The following is a 15634-nucleotide window of genomic DNA, read 5'->3' as shown; positions in this document are numbered from 1 at the left end:
ATTTTACGAACCCTCCACAGGGCGGAGGTTCTGAGGCCTTGACTAGCCAACGGTTGAAAGGCCGTAGTAAGGGCAAAGGAAAGTCTTCGCAAGAGAAGTCTTCTGAGCAGGAGCCCGACTTGGATTGTGACGCCTTGAAGGCAAAGAGAACCTCTAACAATTGTGGCGAGAAAGGCCACTATTGGAGGAAATGTCCTAAGCGGAGGACCGAGAAGGGTGCAGATTCCTCAGCAGTAACTGTGCAGACTCCAGCTTTTGTGTACTCGGAGATTATGGACATAGATGCTTCATCTTCTTCGAGCAGGGAGGCGGTTGGACTCACCGCTAGGGACACTCGGGACTCGATTCTAGACAGTGGTGCTTCCAGGCACATGACTCCTTCTCGAGAGTTATTACAGGATCTTAGAAGGCACGTAGGTCACATCCTAATTGGTGCAAGTCCACTATCCCTATTCACAGTGAGGACAGGTTAGAGATTGTTCCCGATGGCAAAGGGGGGAAGCATTCCTCCCAGGTTCTTTATGTCCCATCCCTTGGTTTTCATCTGTTGTCAGTGCATGAGGTTTGTAAGACTGGCGTACGGGTAGAGTTTGATGAGCATTTTGTTGCTCTACGGAACAAAGTAACAAGCCAGATTGTATGGGAAGGCAGAGTGGAGAATGGGATCTACAAACTCTCAGCACTCTAAATTACAGGTTCTCAGTTAGGTGATTTGTGCCAGTTTCGTCATGACCACTTGAATGTGGATACGCTGCAGCGGCAAGCTTTCCGGGACCAGATGGTGGATGGCTTGCTGAATGTTGGCAGTAGTAGGCAAGGACATTCCAGTTCTTGCATTCGTCGGTCAAAGGAACCTTTATAGGTGAACTATGCTTTGATGTCTAGTATCATTCGGGACAAAGAGCCTATTGCAGTTGAGGAAGCTCTTTCCCAAGGGACTTGTAGGAAAGCCATGCAAGTCGCAAATGGTGACTTGCGGGAGGAGGTGTTTGTTGAGCAGCCTCCAGGCTTTGAGGTTCCGGGTTTAGAGGGGGTGGTTTACAAGTTTCGGAAGGCCTTGTATGGACTTCAACGGGTTCCTAGGACTTGGCATACCAAAGTTACAATTGATGATCCTTGTGAGCAGGTTGATGCCTCCTTGTATCGAAAGCTTGTTGGTTCATTGATTTGGTTGCTGAACACCACATTGGACTTGAGCTTTCACGTGGCGCTGTTGAGCTCATTCATGCAGACGCCTTTGAAGACTCATTGGGACGTAGGATTGCGAATCTTGCGGTATCTGCAAGGTACGAAGGATCTTGGACTCTTCTATGACACTAGAGGGGGAACGACGGATGGAGTCCGACTCCAAGGTTGGAGTGACTCAGATTGGGGAGGAGATCCAGAAACAAGGAGATCTACTTTGGCAGAGTATCGGGCTGCTTGTGCTGCTACTTGCGAGTTGGTGAGGTTGCAGAGGTTACTTGGCGAGATTGGGTTTCCACTGGCGGAACCCACGATCATCCAAAGTCACTTCGTTCGTGAGAAGATTTTGGCTAGTGACATCTTGCTTGTTTATTGTTTGACGGAGGACAATGCGGCAGACCTCTTCACGAAGTCTCTACCTCAGGCTATGCTCCAACAGCACTCTAGCTCACTGGGATTGGTTCCACATCCAGGGGCTAAGAGGGGGTGTTAGCAGTCATCTCCTATCTATACCATACTGCTCACAGAGAGCCTTTGTTGTGGGTGTGCCCGCCCAGGAGCTCTTATCTTTTTTTCCCATTTTTTTCCGTATTTTTGCGGGTATATGCCAGACATACTCCACCCACATAGACAAGTTGACAAGTTTTCTGACCTCTCGGCTGATCTCACCGATCTGCTAAAAGGTGTTAAGACAAGAAGGCAACGGATTCGTATGACTCCACAAGCATTGGAGGCATTCAAGAACCTCAAGGTGGCTTTATCAGAAGCGCCTTGTTTAGCACTTGCCTCGTGGAATGAGCCATTTCAGGTGATCACCGATGCGAGTAACATCGCAATTGGCGTTGTGTTACAACAGAATGGTCATCCAGTAGCGCTTACATGTCTCGTAAGTTACTGCCCGCAGAGAAAAATTACTCAATCTACGATCGTGAAGTCCTTGCAGTTATACAGGCCTTGAAACATTGGAAACATTTTCTTTATGGCCGTGACTTTGAGGTTCGCACTGACCATCAGGCATTATGCTGGATTCAAACAATGCCAAGTGCACAGTAGAGTGACCGACAACACCGTTGGAGCCAGATATTCCAGCAATTCGGTGGTATGATTGAGTACCTTCCAGGAAAGGCCAATCCAATGGCCGATGCTTTGAGCAGGAAGGCACAAGTGACTTCGATTCAGACCACTAGACTCGACCTTGTTTGTACAAGACTAGATCACATGAAGCACACGTATGCAGATTCCGAGGAATTCGGTACACAGTGGGAACAAGCATTGGATACCACAGGACCATGCCACTTTCTGATACGCGATGGTTGGCTTTTCTACAAAGGCTGACTGTGTGTCATGAAGACGTTCAGGGCAGCTCTTCTCCATGATGCCCATGATGCCATTACTGGTGGTCATAGGGACATGAATTTGACTTTGGAGAAATTGGAACGGCAATATTATTGGCCAAAGATGAGACGAGATGTGTTTACATATGTACAACGCTGTGATATTTGTCAAAAGGTGAAAGCTCCTCGTGGAAAGAAGATAGGGTTATTACAACCCTTGCCAATTCCGGAGGATCCTTTCCAAGATATTTCAATGGACTTTGTCACGAATCTGCCTCCCAGTCCAAGTAAGCGTAATACGCAGTGCTTAATTGTTGATAGATTTAGCAAATTTGTTATGCTTATTCCTTGCAGGGCCAATGTGACCGCCGAGGATGTTGCCCAATTGTTCATTCGGCATTGGTACCCGATTGGCGGGATTCCTAGGACCATAGTGTCGGACCGAGATGCCAAGTTTACCAATCATTTTTGGAGGACATTGTTTGATAACTTTGGTACTAAATTGAATTTTTCCAGTGCATTCCACCCACAAACGGACGGCCATACAGAGATATACAACCAGTTGGCCTTTGATGTGCTGAAGTGTTATGCCCACGATCAACAAAGTAAGATGAGGCAACGTTTGGAAGACCTTTACAGTTGTTTTTGGCCAGGACCTCGTCTTCAGTACCTGAAGCAAACAGAGTGACGAAGTCTTACCAGGAGATTTTAGAGTCAATCAAAGAAAGGTTGGCTAAAGCGCAAGAGACCTACACTCGACAGGCCAATAAAGACCGAAGGGATATGAAGTTTTCGGAAGGGGATTGGGTTTATCTTCGGGATTATGAAGCAAAGGTTGAAGGAGGTGGGCAAGCAATGCCCAAAGTTGTCTTTCAGGAGCTTCGGACCCTTTCCCATCCAGAAAAAGGTTAATGAGGTTTCCATGCAATTGAATCTACTCTGAGTTAGACTATGCATGATGTGTTTCACGTCAGTTGGTTAAAGCCATATGGAGGTCCGATCCCTTCAGAAGTTAAAGACGAGGCGGAACCAAATATTGTTGATGAAGCAGAAGTTATGGTTCCAAAACAGATCCTTTTGCACCGTTTCAAGCATGGCTTAGGATGAAGACACAGACAGTTCCTCACGAAGTTTCAAGACCGAGGGACCCACGAAGCGGTATGGCTTGACAAAGAGTTTTTCGAGGACTATTCGGCGTTATTGACAGATTATTTGCAGGCTATACAGCTTCCGTCAAGTTAAGCAGAAGGTGATGTCACGTGCATTCCGCACTTGGATGCCACGTAGACATATCTGTACAGAAGGTGCAGGACCTGGGATGGTAAACTGGTCCCATGTGACCCCAGTCCGAGATGAGTTAGCCAGGGTTCCATCCTGGTCCGAGGTTAGGTGTGCATTGTCCTGCACATGAGTCCAAGGTCAGGTGTGCATTGTCCTGCACATGAAACAGTGCCAGTCCGCACTGTGAGTCTCCCTCTGGAATGATGTCACTGACTCTGTGTATCTAGTATGATACCGAATGCCAAAGTGTAGACAGTTAGGGATTGCATTTAGGAAAAGGGGCCAGCCCATAGGGCCACCCCAGGAACTCATGTGGGTATGGGGAAAGTACAAGACAATCCCCATAAGGGCCAAGATCCACTGCATGTTGCTTGCGTATATAGTCGCAACACCTTGAACACCTTTGAGAAGCAAATTGCCTTGGGCCACAGCCAACGGCCTAAAATAGAAAGAATATTCTCATGATAGCAAATCAACAAACAAGAATGGGCCAAGCACCTCCACAAAGATTCACTAAATATAGCTGCTGCCAATCGATTTGCCATGTGGCCGGAAAGTGATGCATGAAGAGGATCTTAAGACTTCGCGCCATATGAACAACCTTCAAGCACTTCTTTTTTTTCCGAAGGTTGAAATTTTTGTTTTCAAAGGTCTTCTGCAGACGAGGTGATGAGAACCAGCAGTGGGACATTGGCGAGATGGCACAGCTATACATGGAAAAGAGAGCAGTCCCTAGAGAAGGCCCTTGCTTCTATGTGGATGGAGCGCAATGCAAGGCAGCGGTTGCTTGGGTCCTAAATACCAACGCTACAACATTGAGGATATGATGATACTTTTTAAAGAAAGTAAAAAGTATATGTAGGCCATTAATGAAGTATCCACAAGAAGAATGCAACCTACCAAAAACAACATGGCAGAAGTAAACATTCCTTCTTGAAGAAGAGTTCCATGTCCACCAAAATCTTCCTCGTCAAGTTTCAAAACAACCTTGTAGTACCCATAGATTACAGCTGAAGACAATGCGACAAAACTGCAAAATGCACACAGACAAAAAGCTTTCAAGACATGATGGTGTCAAAACTAGTAGAGAACAAAATAAATTATGTGTGACTTCCAGAGATATCCCCTGGGGCTCTAGCCTTAGTGGTAGCGCTCGGCTTCCTAAAGTGAGGACCTGGGTTTGAATCTATCCAAGGCATCTAATTTCTAGGCATGATGGTGTCAGAAGTGGGTGAGAACAAAAGAAGTTATGTGTAACTTACAGCACAATCTGATCAGGCCTCCCAAAGTGAGGACCTGGTTTGAATCTACATATGGCATCTAAATTCAGTACCCACTCACACATCATCAACAAAAAAAAAACAAAAACTTACAGAGCAATCCAGAAGGAACCAACTAGTGGGATGCAGCCCCATAGCAGTCCACAGAGGAGTGCGATACCCTGCCTGATCCAATACAATACGTCGAGCAGTTCTTCCTGACACAATTCACAAATCGTGTGTAGAATTACGATGAGGGTACATGCTACAATGAGCAACCATGCAGGCAGAGAGATTACCTTCTCCCATGCAACACTGGGATCGAGCCACTTGGACTTGGGAAGAGAGTCCCCGTTTGCTTCGGGCGGCTGCTGCTTGGAGGTCCTCCCTCTCTCCTTCATTTGTAGATTGATCCTACACAGTCACTTCTGATTCGACACCAAAGAGATCTGAACCCGCAGTCTCTCGCGTGCCGAAGCTCGAGCCTATGGTTCGGCGGACAATTTGGGCAAAAAATACTTACTTGGGCAGTATAAGAACAATTAATTTTTCCAAATTATAAAAGACTCACTACTCTAGCAAAGTGGGTGATTGCCACATAACCAATGAGTGTCCCTTGGCTTACTTAGATTAAGGAGAGGGAGATCTTGTTTGAAACCCTAAGTAGGAGTTTCTACCTAGGTGCCGGAATCCTCCTACACATCTAGAAAACCCTAACTACAGTATCGAGGAAGCTTTTACACGTGCAAGAACAAGTGATTCATGTGCATTTGTGGTATGGCATTGGTAGATTGGCTATGTATTCAGGTAGGTGTTTTAATTTTTTATGGGTGCTCTTCCATATCCATTATTGTCAATTTTTTTGCAACACTCGCATCATAACTAGCAAAGCTTTGTGACAAAATTGAGCAAGCCCAGCATGAAGGTTGCAAGGGGCAAGATAGGGGCTATGTTTTCTAAGTCGATATATTTGTACCATTTTTAAATATTTGGAAGAAAGAAACAAATATATTGTTGTGTATTTTGAATCAAATATATTCATACCATTTTTTAGTACTTTGAAGAAAGAAAAAAATATTACTTGGGCAACACAAGTTACAACAACAATTTCAAAAAGCATCCAAGGAGGTTTCTTCACATGGCAATAATAAATTTGTCTGAGCAAAAAATAAAATTCATGGGGTATTTTTTATTGTGATTTCTTAGTCGATATAAATAGTATAAATTTAGCTTCATGTAAGCTTGTTAAAGAATGATCTTGCAAACCTTGATGACAGCTAAGCTACATTGTTTTAGGAGTAGAGTATTAGCTTATTTGGTTGTGTTAAATTATAAAAGGAATTAATGAAGTGGATAGCTAGATTGCTTATAGTGCACAACCACTGTTGGAATTAGGGTTGCAAGAAAGCACACAAAGCTTGGAGAAGAAGAAGCAAGAATGCACACAACACACAATGTATTAGATTGTGTCAATATACAAAAGATAAGTTAGCCCTAGAATGATGGGCGTATATACAAGCCGGGGGAAAAAACCTCCTAAAGAGGGAAAAAGTGCCCCGGCAGTCCTAAGTGTATTCACACACATTACTGTCTATATATATGGCAACAAATCCCCCCTGGGAGTGATGGTGTGAACGAGAGCTGGCACTCATGTATAGGGAAGTGCCATGCCCGAAGTAGATCAGTCCACAAAGGGGAGCAAGCCCAAAGCTTTGCGGAAAGCTTCAAACTTCTCACGAGGAAGCGCCTTTGTGAAAAGATCGGCGAGGTTGTCCTGTGTTGGCACATAGGCCAAGCTGATCTCTCTTGCTGAGAGTCTCTCCCTGACATAGTGATAATACACCTCAATGTGCTTTGTGCGAGCATGAAAAATTGGGTTTCTTGCAACTGCCAATGCGCTTTGACTGTCAGTGTAGATAGAGGTGGCAGACTCCTTTCCAACACCCAAGTCAGCCACCATAAGCCGTCTGAGCCACACACACTCAATCGTAGCTGTGAAAGCTACCCTATACTCAACTTCACAACTAGAAGTGACCACAGTAGGTTGCTTCTTGCTCAACCAAGATATGCATGAGCTACCGAGCATGAAACAAAAACCACTTGTGGACACTCTTGTGTCATAGCAACCAGCCCAATCTGAGTCCAAAAAAAGCATGTAAATCTGGTGCAACGATCCTCCCTTGGGATAAAACAGCCCAAGATGTATAGTGTCACTCAAGTAGTGAAAGATGCGTTTAACTGCTGAGACCCTGGGCTATGCATAAACCTGCTCACATGTGAGACTGCAAACTGAATGTCTGGCCTCGTAATGCATACATAAATGAGGCAACCAACAGCTGTCTGATACAGTATGACATCAAAGTGATCTCTAGCATCATGAAGACTCAACTTCAAACCTGTCTCCATTGGAGTAGCAATAGGCTTGCAGTCTTCAAGGCCAAATCTCCGCAACAATGTCTCAATATACTTTATCTGACACAAAGCAATACCTCCATCACAGTGCTTAAATTGTATCCCCAAATAATGATGCAAATGCCCCAAATCTGACATCTCAAAAGAGGCATTCAAATCAGCCTTAAAATCAGCAATATGACTCTCATTTGGTCCTATGAGCAGCATGTCATCGACATAGAGAGCAATGATTAGATGTACATCATCCACACGTTTAACATACAAAGTGCTTTCTGTTGGACTATTCTAAAAACCATGTGCAGTCACATATGCATGTATCTTTTCATACCAAGCTCGTGGAGCTTGCTTTAAACCATATAAAGCCTTTTTCAACCTGCACACTTTGTTTTCCTGCCCTCTTTGAACAAAACCACGAGGCTGCGATACATACACCTCCTCATGCAAATCTCCATTCAAGAATGCAGTCTTTACGTCCAACTGATGTACATTCCAACCATTATGAGCTGCCAATGCACAAATGCTACGAATGGTAGTCATACGACAAGTGGGAGCAAAGGTCTCATCAAAATCAATGCCCTTTTCTTGAGCATAACCCTTTGCAACAAGTCTGGCCTTATAGCGATCAACAGTGCCATTTGGCTTTCGTTTCAACTTAAAAACCCACTTACATCTAATGACCTTTTTACCAATAGGCAAATCACACAAAGACCATGTACCATTCTTCATTATAGCATCATATTCACTTTGCATTGAAGCCAACCAATTTTTTGATTTTTGTGCCTCATCAAATGAAAGAGGTTCTTTGTCTTCACACATACTAGACACAGCCAAAGCATAACAATCTGATGCATAAGAGGCATGCTGAAAACCTGAACGAGTACGACTAGAAATAGGTGCATCAATTTTACTATCACGCAAGGTTTGCACCAGCCATTTTCTGATTTTTGTGCCTCATCAAATGAAAGAGGTTCTTCGTCTTCACACATACTAGACATAGCACAGCAAAAGCATAACAATCTGATGCATAAGAGGCATGCTGAAAACCTGAACGAGTACGACTAGAAATAGGTGGATCAATTTTACTATCACGCAAGGTTTGCACCAGCCATTTAGGCATACCTCTGGCCTGCTCATTTTCAGCCCTATCCTCATAAATTACATCCTGTAAATCTGCATCAGAAATAGGCTGATCTATGATGTCGTTTGAAATCTGCATGGGCTGAATATTTGCCTCATTAGAAGTTACATTTGAATTCCCACCTGTAAATAGAGGCAACAACATATCAAATACATCCCGTGAGCTCACACCTGTCTCTTTGGTACATGATAACAAAGGCTGCACAGCATCTTCCACAAAAACATCTCGACTAATCAAGATACGCTTTGACTGCGGATGATACAATTTGTAACCCTTGCTCTCAGCACTGTAACCAACAAAAATGCATTTGACAGCCTTATCATCCAATTTTCTACGTTGTTGCACAGGCACTAAAGCATAGGCCAAGCAACCAAAGACACGCAAGTGACCAATACAAGGCTTCCTGCCATGCCAAGCTTCGTATGGAGTAACAGACTTCAAGGCCTTAGTGGGACACCTGTTGAGTACATATGCAGCACACATGACAGCCTCAAGCCAAAACGCATGTGGCAAAGCTTGGCTCTTGACCACCATACATCGTGCCATCTCTATAAGTGACCTGTTTTTCCTCTCAGCAACACCATTTTGCTGAGGGGTATACGGCACTGTACATTGGTGTTTTATCCCATGACTAGCTAGAAATGCATCAAACTCTTTAGACATGTACTCCCCCCCTCGATCAGAACGGAGGGTGACCACAGTACAATTGGATACATTTTCAACCATAAGCAAAAACTGTTTGAAGCACAAAAACACTTCGGACTTTGCCTTCAATGGATATACCCATGTATGCCTTGAGTAATCATCAATGAAAGTCACGAAGTACAAGTGTTTAGTTTGCATAGGCCCATATACATCACTATGTACAAGTTGCAATTTGCGAGTGGCCCGCACAGAACCATCCTTTGGAAACGCAGAACGCTGCATTTTGCCCAAAATACAACCTTCACAAACATGTTTCGATGGTGCCTCAAGAGGGGGCAATGAAGCAACCATATCAAATTTCTACAAACGCAGCAAACTAGCAAAGTTCAGATGACCAAAACGAGCATGCCATAGTTTTGCATCTGAAACTGCCTTTTCATCAGAAACTGCATTTGCTGAATCTTCCACACACTTATCATAAGAATTGAGCCTATACAGCCCACAAAACAAGGTGCCAGATGCAATAATCGTATCACCAGAAGTCAAATCATGAACAGTACATCTGTCATCCATAAATTTGACTATAAGTCCAAGTCTAGCAAGCGCAAAGACAGACAATAGATTGGTCTTTCTCCTCCCTGGCACATACAAAGCATCTGAAAGTGTGAAAGTGCTGCCATTTGCAGCAGTAAGCATAATTTTACCAACGCCCTTCACTGGATAAGAAGCATTATTGGCACATGTGACAGTATTCCCATTAGGGATAGCCTCAAGACAAGCGAACATATCACGATGCGAGGTAATGTGCTTTGTAGCACCACTGTCAAAATACCATACATCAGAGTCAACAGAAACTGCCAAACATGCATTATGTACAGATGGGTCATACTGGCAATACACGAACGCCCATTCTATATCTTGCACAACATTTGCAGAATTTGCATTTGTAGAAGCATCCGCTATTGTGGTTGCATTTGACTCTTTCTTCTTTGCCTCTTTAGCCTTTAGCTTAGGGAAATTCTTAATGACATGATCAGATGCCTTACAATAGTTGCACCTGATCTTTTTCTTGCCTTTATCAAGAACCTTCTCAGACCTGCTGTTGCTACCTGTGGGGAAGGAGAAGAAGTTGCAGACCTACTAATAGGAGAAGAAACAGTGGAAGGGGCTGCCTTACCACTTCTTCTCTGCTGGGCAGCAACAAATGCCTGATCAACTGCATGCTGCCTAGCCCTGTTTTGCCTGGACTGCGCTTCTTGCAAGAGCTTATTGACTAAAGTATCATACTTGACAACATCAGGTCTGTCCTCAGTAACAAGTCTCCACGTGGAAGCAAAAGTCTGATATGACTCAGGTAAAGCATCAAGAACAGTCTGCACAAGAGAATGATCATAAATAATCTCACCTGTAGAAATCAACTGTTTCTTGAGATCTTTAATCTCAGCAAGAAAAACATTCATATCATCATCTTCCTGCATAATCTTCGATTCTAGCTCTTTACGTAGGTAAGAGATTTTTGCCTCGTTACGACCTGCATACAAACCAGCTAGAATATCCCAAGCCTGTTTTGCTGTTTTAGCTGAACGAATATGTGGAGTGATGTCACGTTTGACAGAAAGTGCAATCAAGGCATGAGCCTGCGCATCTTTACCATCCCAACGAGCTTGTTGAGCAATGGATAAAACAACAGCAACAGTAGAGCTGCTAGAACCTACAACATCCTCAACAGATCCTACATCCACAGAACTTGGACGTACATCCATACCCTGCACAATGTTCCACACTCCTTTTGCAACCAAAACATGCTGCATCATGTATGCCCAAAGTGGGTAGTTGCTGTACATCATTGCTGTTATCAGCCACATGGCCACTGACTAAAAGCAAAAGCTACCTGTAATGAAGCAAAGACTGAACAGAAAACAACTCGTGCTATGTAGCACGGTCCACAATAGAATACGTATGCTTGTTTTGCAGAAAACTGCACTGTCAAAATTTCTGCACAAAATGACGAAAACACGTGTGCAGAACTTGTAATGCAAAAACGGAGCCGGAAACGACCTCAGATGCAATTTCTGAGAACGCACAAACGTACGGGCTTATTTGCAGAGTATAGGGACCTGCAAGCGCTCGTGAAAGCTCACCTCAATCGGAGAACGCGAGTCGAAGGGTGCTAGCGGCGTAGCCCTGGGAGCCGATACCTGCTCTGATACCAATTGTTGGAATTAGGGTTACAGGAAAGCACACAAAGCTTGGAGAAGAAGAAGCAAGAATGCACACAACACATAATGTATTAGACTGTGTCAATGTACAAAAGATAAGTTAGCCCTAGAATGATGGGCGTATATACAAGCCGGGGGAAAAAACCTCCTAAAGAGGGAAAAAGTGCCCTGGCGGTCCTAAGTGTGTTCACACACATCATTGCCTATATATATGGCAACAACCACTTGTAGAGTATTAGCTTATTTGGTTGTGTTGAATTACAAAAGGAATTAATGAAGTGGATAGCTAGATTGCTTATCATGTACAACCACTTGCAATAGTGAAGAGTGTGACTCATACGATGTATCAAACAACTATACAATGTAGTGTTACAACATGCTATAGCCACCATGAGGCCTAGAACATACTTATACACAAATGTGTGAGAAGGTGGATAGAAGCACATGTGTAAAGTAAGTGCCACACAAAGTCAAGGTAATGTATCACGGAAAGTTTCCAAGAAGCTTCACAACTCGATAAGATACGATTGCCAAATGTACGTGGGTGGTGCAACGACGCCAACAAGAGGATAAACCAAATTAGACAAGTGTGTTGATATAAAAGTCTACTTTAATATATGCTGCTACTAGAAGGTTCACAACCTTTTATTTATATCCTAAGGTTAAAACTCACTAATTGGTCATAAATATGTGAGAAATATGTCAATAATTATTATCACTATTTCTTCAAAAGAACATAGATGGCATCATGGAATAAGATAAGGCCACGATAAGAGAAACTAATAACATATGTCTCATCAACAAAGTAATAGTAAACAGGGCATGAAAATGCACCTATCAAAATCTAGCGAGTAATTGTTGGGAACAAGGTAGAAAAAGACACTAAAGGTATGGTGGGGAGGTGGCATACGTCCCTCTTAAAACTATAATCTTAGGAGGGGAACATGACATTCCCCCATTTTGTAGAACACTTTCAATGATTGAAATTGGAGGATAGTGAGTTGTTATAGAGCCGTATATTGTGTGATTAAAAGTGAAGAATAGTGAGTTGTTACAAAGCTATATAGTGTGTGAATGGTACTTACATGATGGGGTACTTTGGTGGGCGGTAGCTTCAAAGTTATTTTGGAGTGTTCTCTTTGCTTGTTTAATATTTGAAGTCGAGTCTTTATAATCTACATATACAATAGTAAAGAGAAATATGAATAACCCTCACTTTACTTAGAATTTTGCTTCCATGTTCCATTGTACATTTGACCATTATTCATCTTTATTCATGTTTTTAATGTGTGATGTGTGTTGTTAATTCAGACACACACAAAAAAAAAATCAAGTTTGATAAGTAGAGAGATTATGAACAATTTGTATACTAATGTTTTTAATAGTAATGCCAACAATATAGAGCATTTTGTAATAACTTATGAGCACTAAATAAAAGAAAGATACTCTTTACAATTTGACTCCTTATTGGTATCCCCAAGGCTATTTGTGTAATTTGACATACATAGCCTCTAGACAAAGATATGTGTATAGGGACTAGGCAAAAATAAAAGTTTAGTAAGTGTGCATGAGCATTTTTTAAACCCTACTTCTTTTTTTCCCTTTCTTTCTAAAGGTTTAGTAAGTGTGAACGAGCATTTTTTAAACCCTACTTCGTTTTTTCCCTTTCTTCCTAAAACCACACGTCATGTAATTGGGTGTACATAGCCATTCACCTCTAGTGCAAGGTGGACAAAGATATGTGAACAAGGGCTAGGCAAAAGTAAAGGTTGGATAAGTGTGAATATGCTCTTTTCAAACCCTACTTCATTTGTTCCCTTTCTTCTTAAAGCCACACATTCGTGGCCCTCTTAGTTTTACACCATGGTGGATCCAAGGGACTGAGGGTTTCTTGTTGTTCTTCTTGAGAAGGAGTTGGTGGTTGATTCTCCATTGAGGTATGATTTTGCAAACCGCAACTAAGTTTACAAGCAAAATTTCATTAGAGTTCACAACAGAGAGCACTAAAAAAAAAGCTTACACCGCATAAAGGTAATAATATACTTTTTAATGAGAAAATTGATGACATGTGGAAAAACAACCTTCCTTGCTTTCAAAATCGACGATGTTGCTTTAAAAATCATACATAACTTTTTTAGTAATGAGTCTTTACATTTTTTAATAGTGTGGGTAGCAGCAAACAAGACCAACAAATCCTAGGTCCCCTATTTCAAGGTGCACTACACATGGCCGCCCTATTTCAAGGTGCACTACACATGGATGCCCTATTTCTTAATTTGGTCCCTCCACTTTCATTGACATTGCAACTTCCCCTCGTGCCCATGTAGTTAAGTTAATTGCTTATCTTGTTGAATCACATGACATTGGGTCTTACCTTGCCAAACCATGTCTTATCTTTGAGCCCTGATGCAACTCCATGACGTGGGTGCACTATCTTGTCCATTGCATCCTCACTTCGTTGTCACACCAAAATGCTCCTTTGCTAAGGGGATAAAGGTAGAGCTTCCCTTGCCTAGATGGAGGCAATAAGGAGCCTTCACAGTGGTTCTTTGTCACAAAATGTGGAAAGGGTTGAAGCTAATTGAAGAGGGAACCCTACAATCAACAAACCTATCTAGCATGCATCCATCCAACAAGCAAGATTCAATAGCATGCATGTAAGAAAGAGTAGAGGAGAGAAGAGCTCATAAGTAACTTGTGCTCTAATTGCCTTACCCTCTTGGTGAGAATGGGGCACAAAGTCTTGTTTATGCTCTTAACTTGGCCGTTCACTTGTGCGAAGTAAGGTGTCGACTTTCTATGCACCACAAGGGATTTATTCTTAGCGAAAACCCATAATGTGGTAGGCCCATGGAGACATGGAGTAGAGAGAGAAACTTGTGCTCTAATCCCCCTACCCTGTTGGTGAGAATGGTGTAAAAAGTCTTGTTTATGCTCTTGACTTAGCCGTTCACTTGTGGGTAGTAAGGTGTCGACTTTCTGTGCACCCACAAGGGATTTATTCTTAGCAAGAACTCCACCACTTCATTTATAAAATGCATACCAAGATCACTCACTATTTCTAGTGGGTAATTGAAATGAGTAATCACATTTTCATAGAGGAACTTGGCAATAGATATTCCATTAGCATTCTACATAGCTTTGGCCTCAACCCACTTAATGGTGACTATAATAAAACACACATTAGTTCCCTTAGCATCTAGGGCTAATGGGACCCATGAGCTCTAAGCCCCATTTTTCAAATGGTTGTTCCAATATTATAGGTGTTAGTGACATACGGTCCTTCTCTTAGACTATGGTGTCCAAAGAGCATAGGCCACCATAGTTTGCCATGGAGAACCTTACTTGCTGTCATGTCCCCATCAAAGTGTCCTCCACCCTCAAAAATCATCATCGTGAACACAATTCCTCATGATTCCATCTTGACCCTTCTTGTAAAAGCATTCCTACTATCAATTGATAGGGCGCCTTCATCTGGCTACGTCCTTCTTGATGGGATAATCAATAGGGTATCTATTGGCTAAGAAGTGGATGATGTGTTCACTTCATGCTAATACATGGGCTAATGTGGAACAATGAAGCGTTGGGAAGATCATCTTCAAGTCCTAGAGGGGATTCACTGTTTGGAATTCTGGAAAGGTGGCCGGAATGGATATGCATGGATCCCTTTTACATAGTGATGGTGAAATCGAACTCCAAAAAAACGAGCAATCGTCTAGTGATGCACCTCGTGGTGTAAGGCTTGTACACCAAGTAAAGTAGTGGTGCTTGTTGATGGTCAATAAAGAAAACAAATCTGGTAGCCACACCAAGCTATTATGTACATACTTTTTTACATCATATACCATTGCCAACCCCTCTCTCCCAATGGTTGTGTAATTTCATTTAGCTCCATTGAGTTGACAACTAGAAAAAGTCACAGGGAAGTCTATGTTTAATTCCCCTGACTATGCTAACATGCATCCAATAGCGAATGCTAAAGAATTGATATGCACAAAAAGTAGATCCTAGTTGAGGGATCTCAAGATGGGTGTGCTTGCTAATGCCTTGATGAGTTTTTCGTATGCCCATTGGCATTTGTCTGTCCATTCAAAGATAATTAATAGCTTATATAAGCTTAAGGAATATATCACATATAAGAAAATGAATCTTCTCTAATAC

At 42.5% G+C, this 15634-nt stretch overlaps 1 protein-coding gene across 1 annotated transcript in view; it reads right to left on the bottom strand.

Moving 5' to 3' along the window:
- The window catches only part of LOC147615794 (uncharacterized), a 47915-nt gene extending 42323 nt beyond the window's left edge, over positions 1 to 5592 (bottom strand). Inside the window, exons 1-3 of the mRNA XM_086778402.1 lie at positions 5359 to 5592; positions 5174 to 5277; positions 4701 to 4830 (exon numbers count right to left, since the gene is read on the bottom strand). Of these exons, the coding sequence (XP_086634528.1) occupies positions 4701 to 4830; positions 5174 to 5277; positions 5359 to 5460 (336 nt within the window). The 5' untranslated portion in view covers positions 5461 to 5592. The remainder of the gene's footprint in view (positions 1 to 4700; positions 4831 to 5173; positions 5278 to 5358) is intronic.
- Between the last annotated feature and the right edge of the window lie 10042 nt (positions 5593 to 15634).

Source organism: Cibotium barometz, chromosome 39 (assembly GCF_041138505.1).
Source record: "Cibotium barometz isolate CiBa-2024 chromosome 39, ASM4113850v1, whole genome shotgun sequence".
Taxonomy (NCBI): domain Eukaryota; kingdom Viridiplantae; phylum Streptophyta; class Polypodiopsida; order Cyatheales; family Cibotiaceae; genus Cibotium; species Cibotium barometz.
The sequence above is the reverse complement of the archived record's forward strand: the minus strand, read 5'-3'. Positions and strand labels throughout refer to the sequence as shown.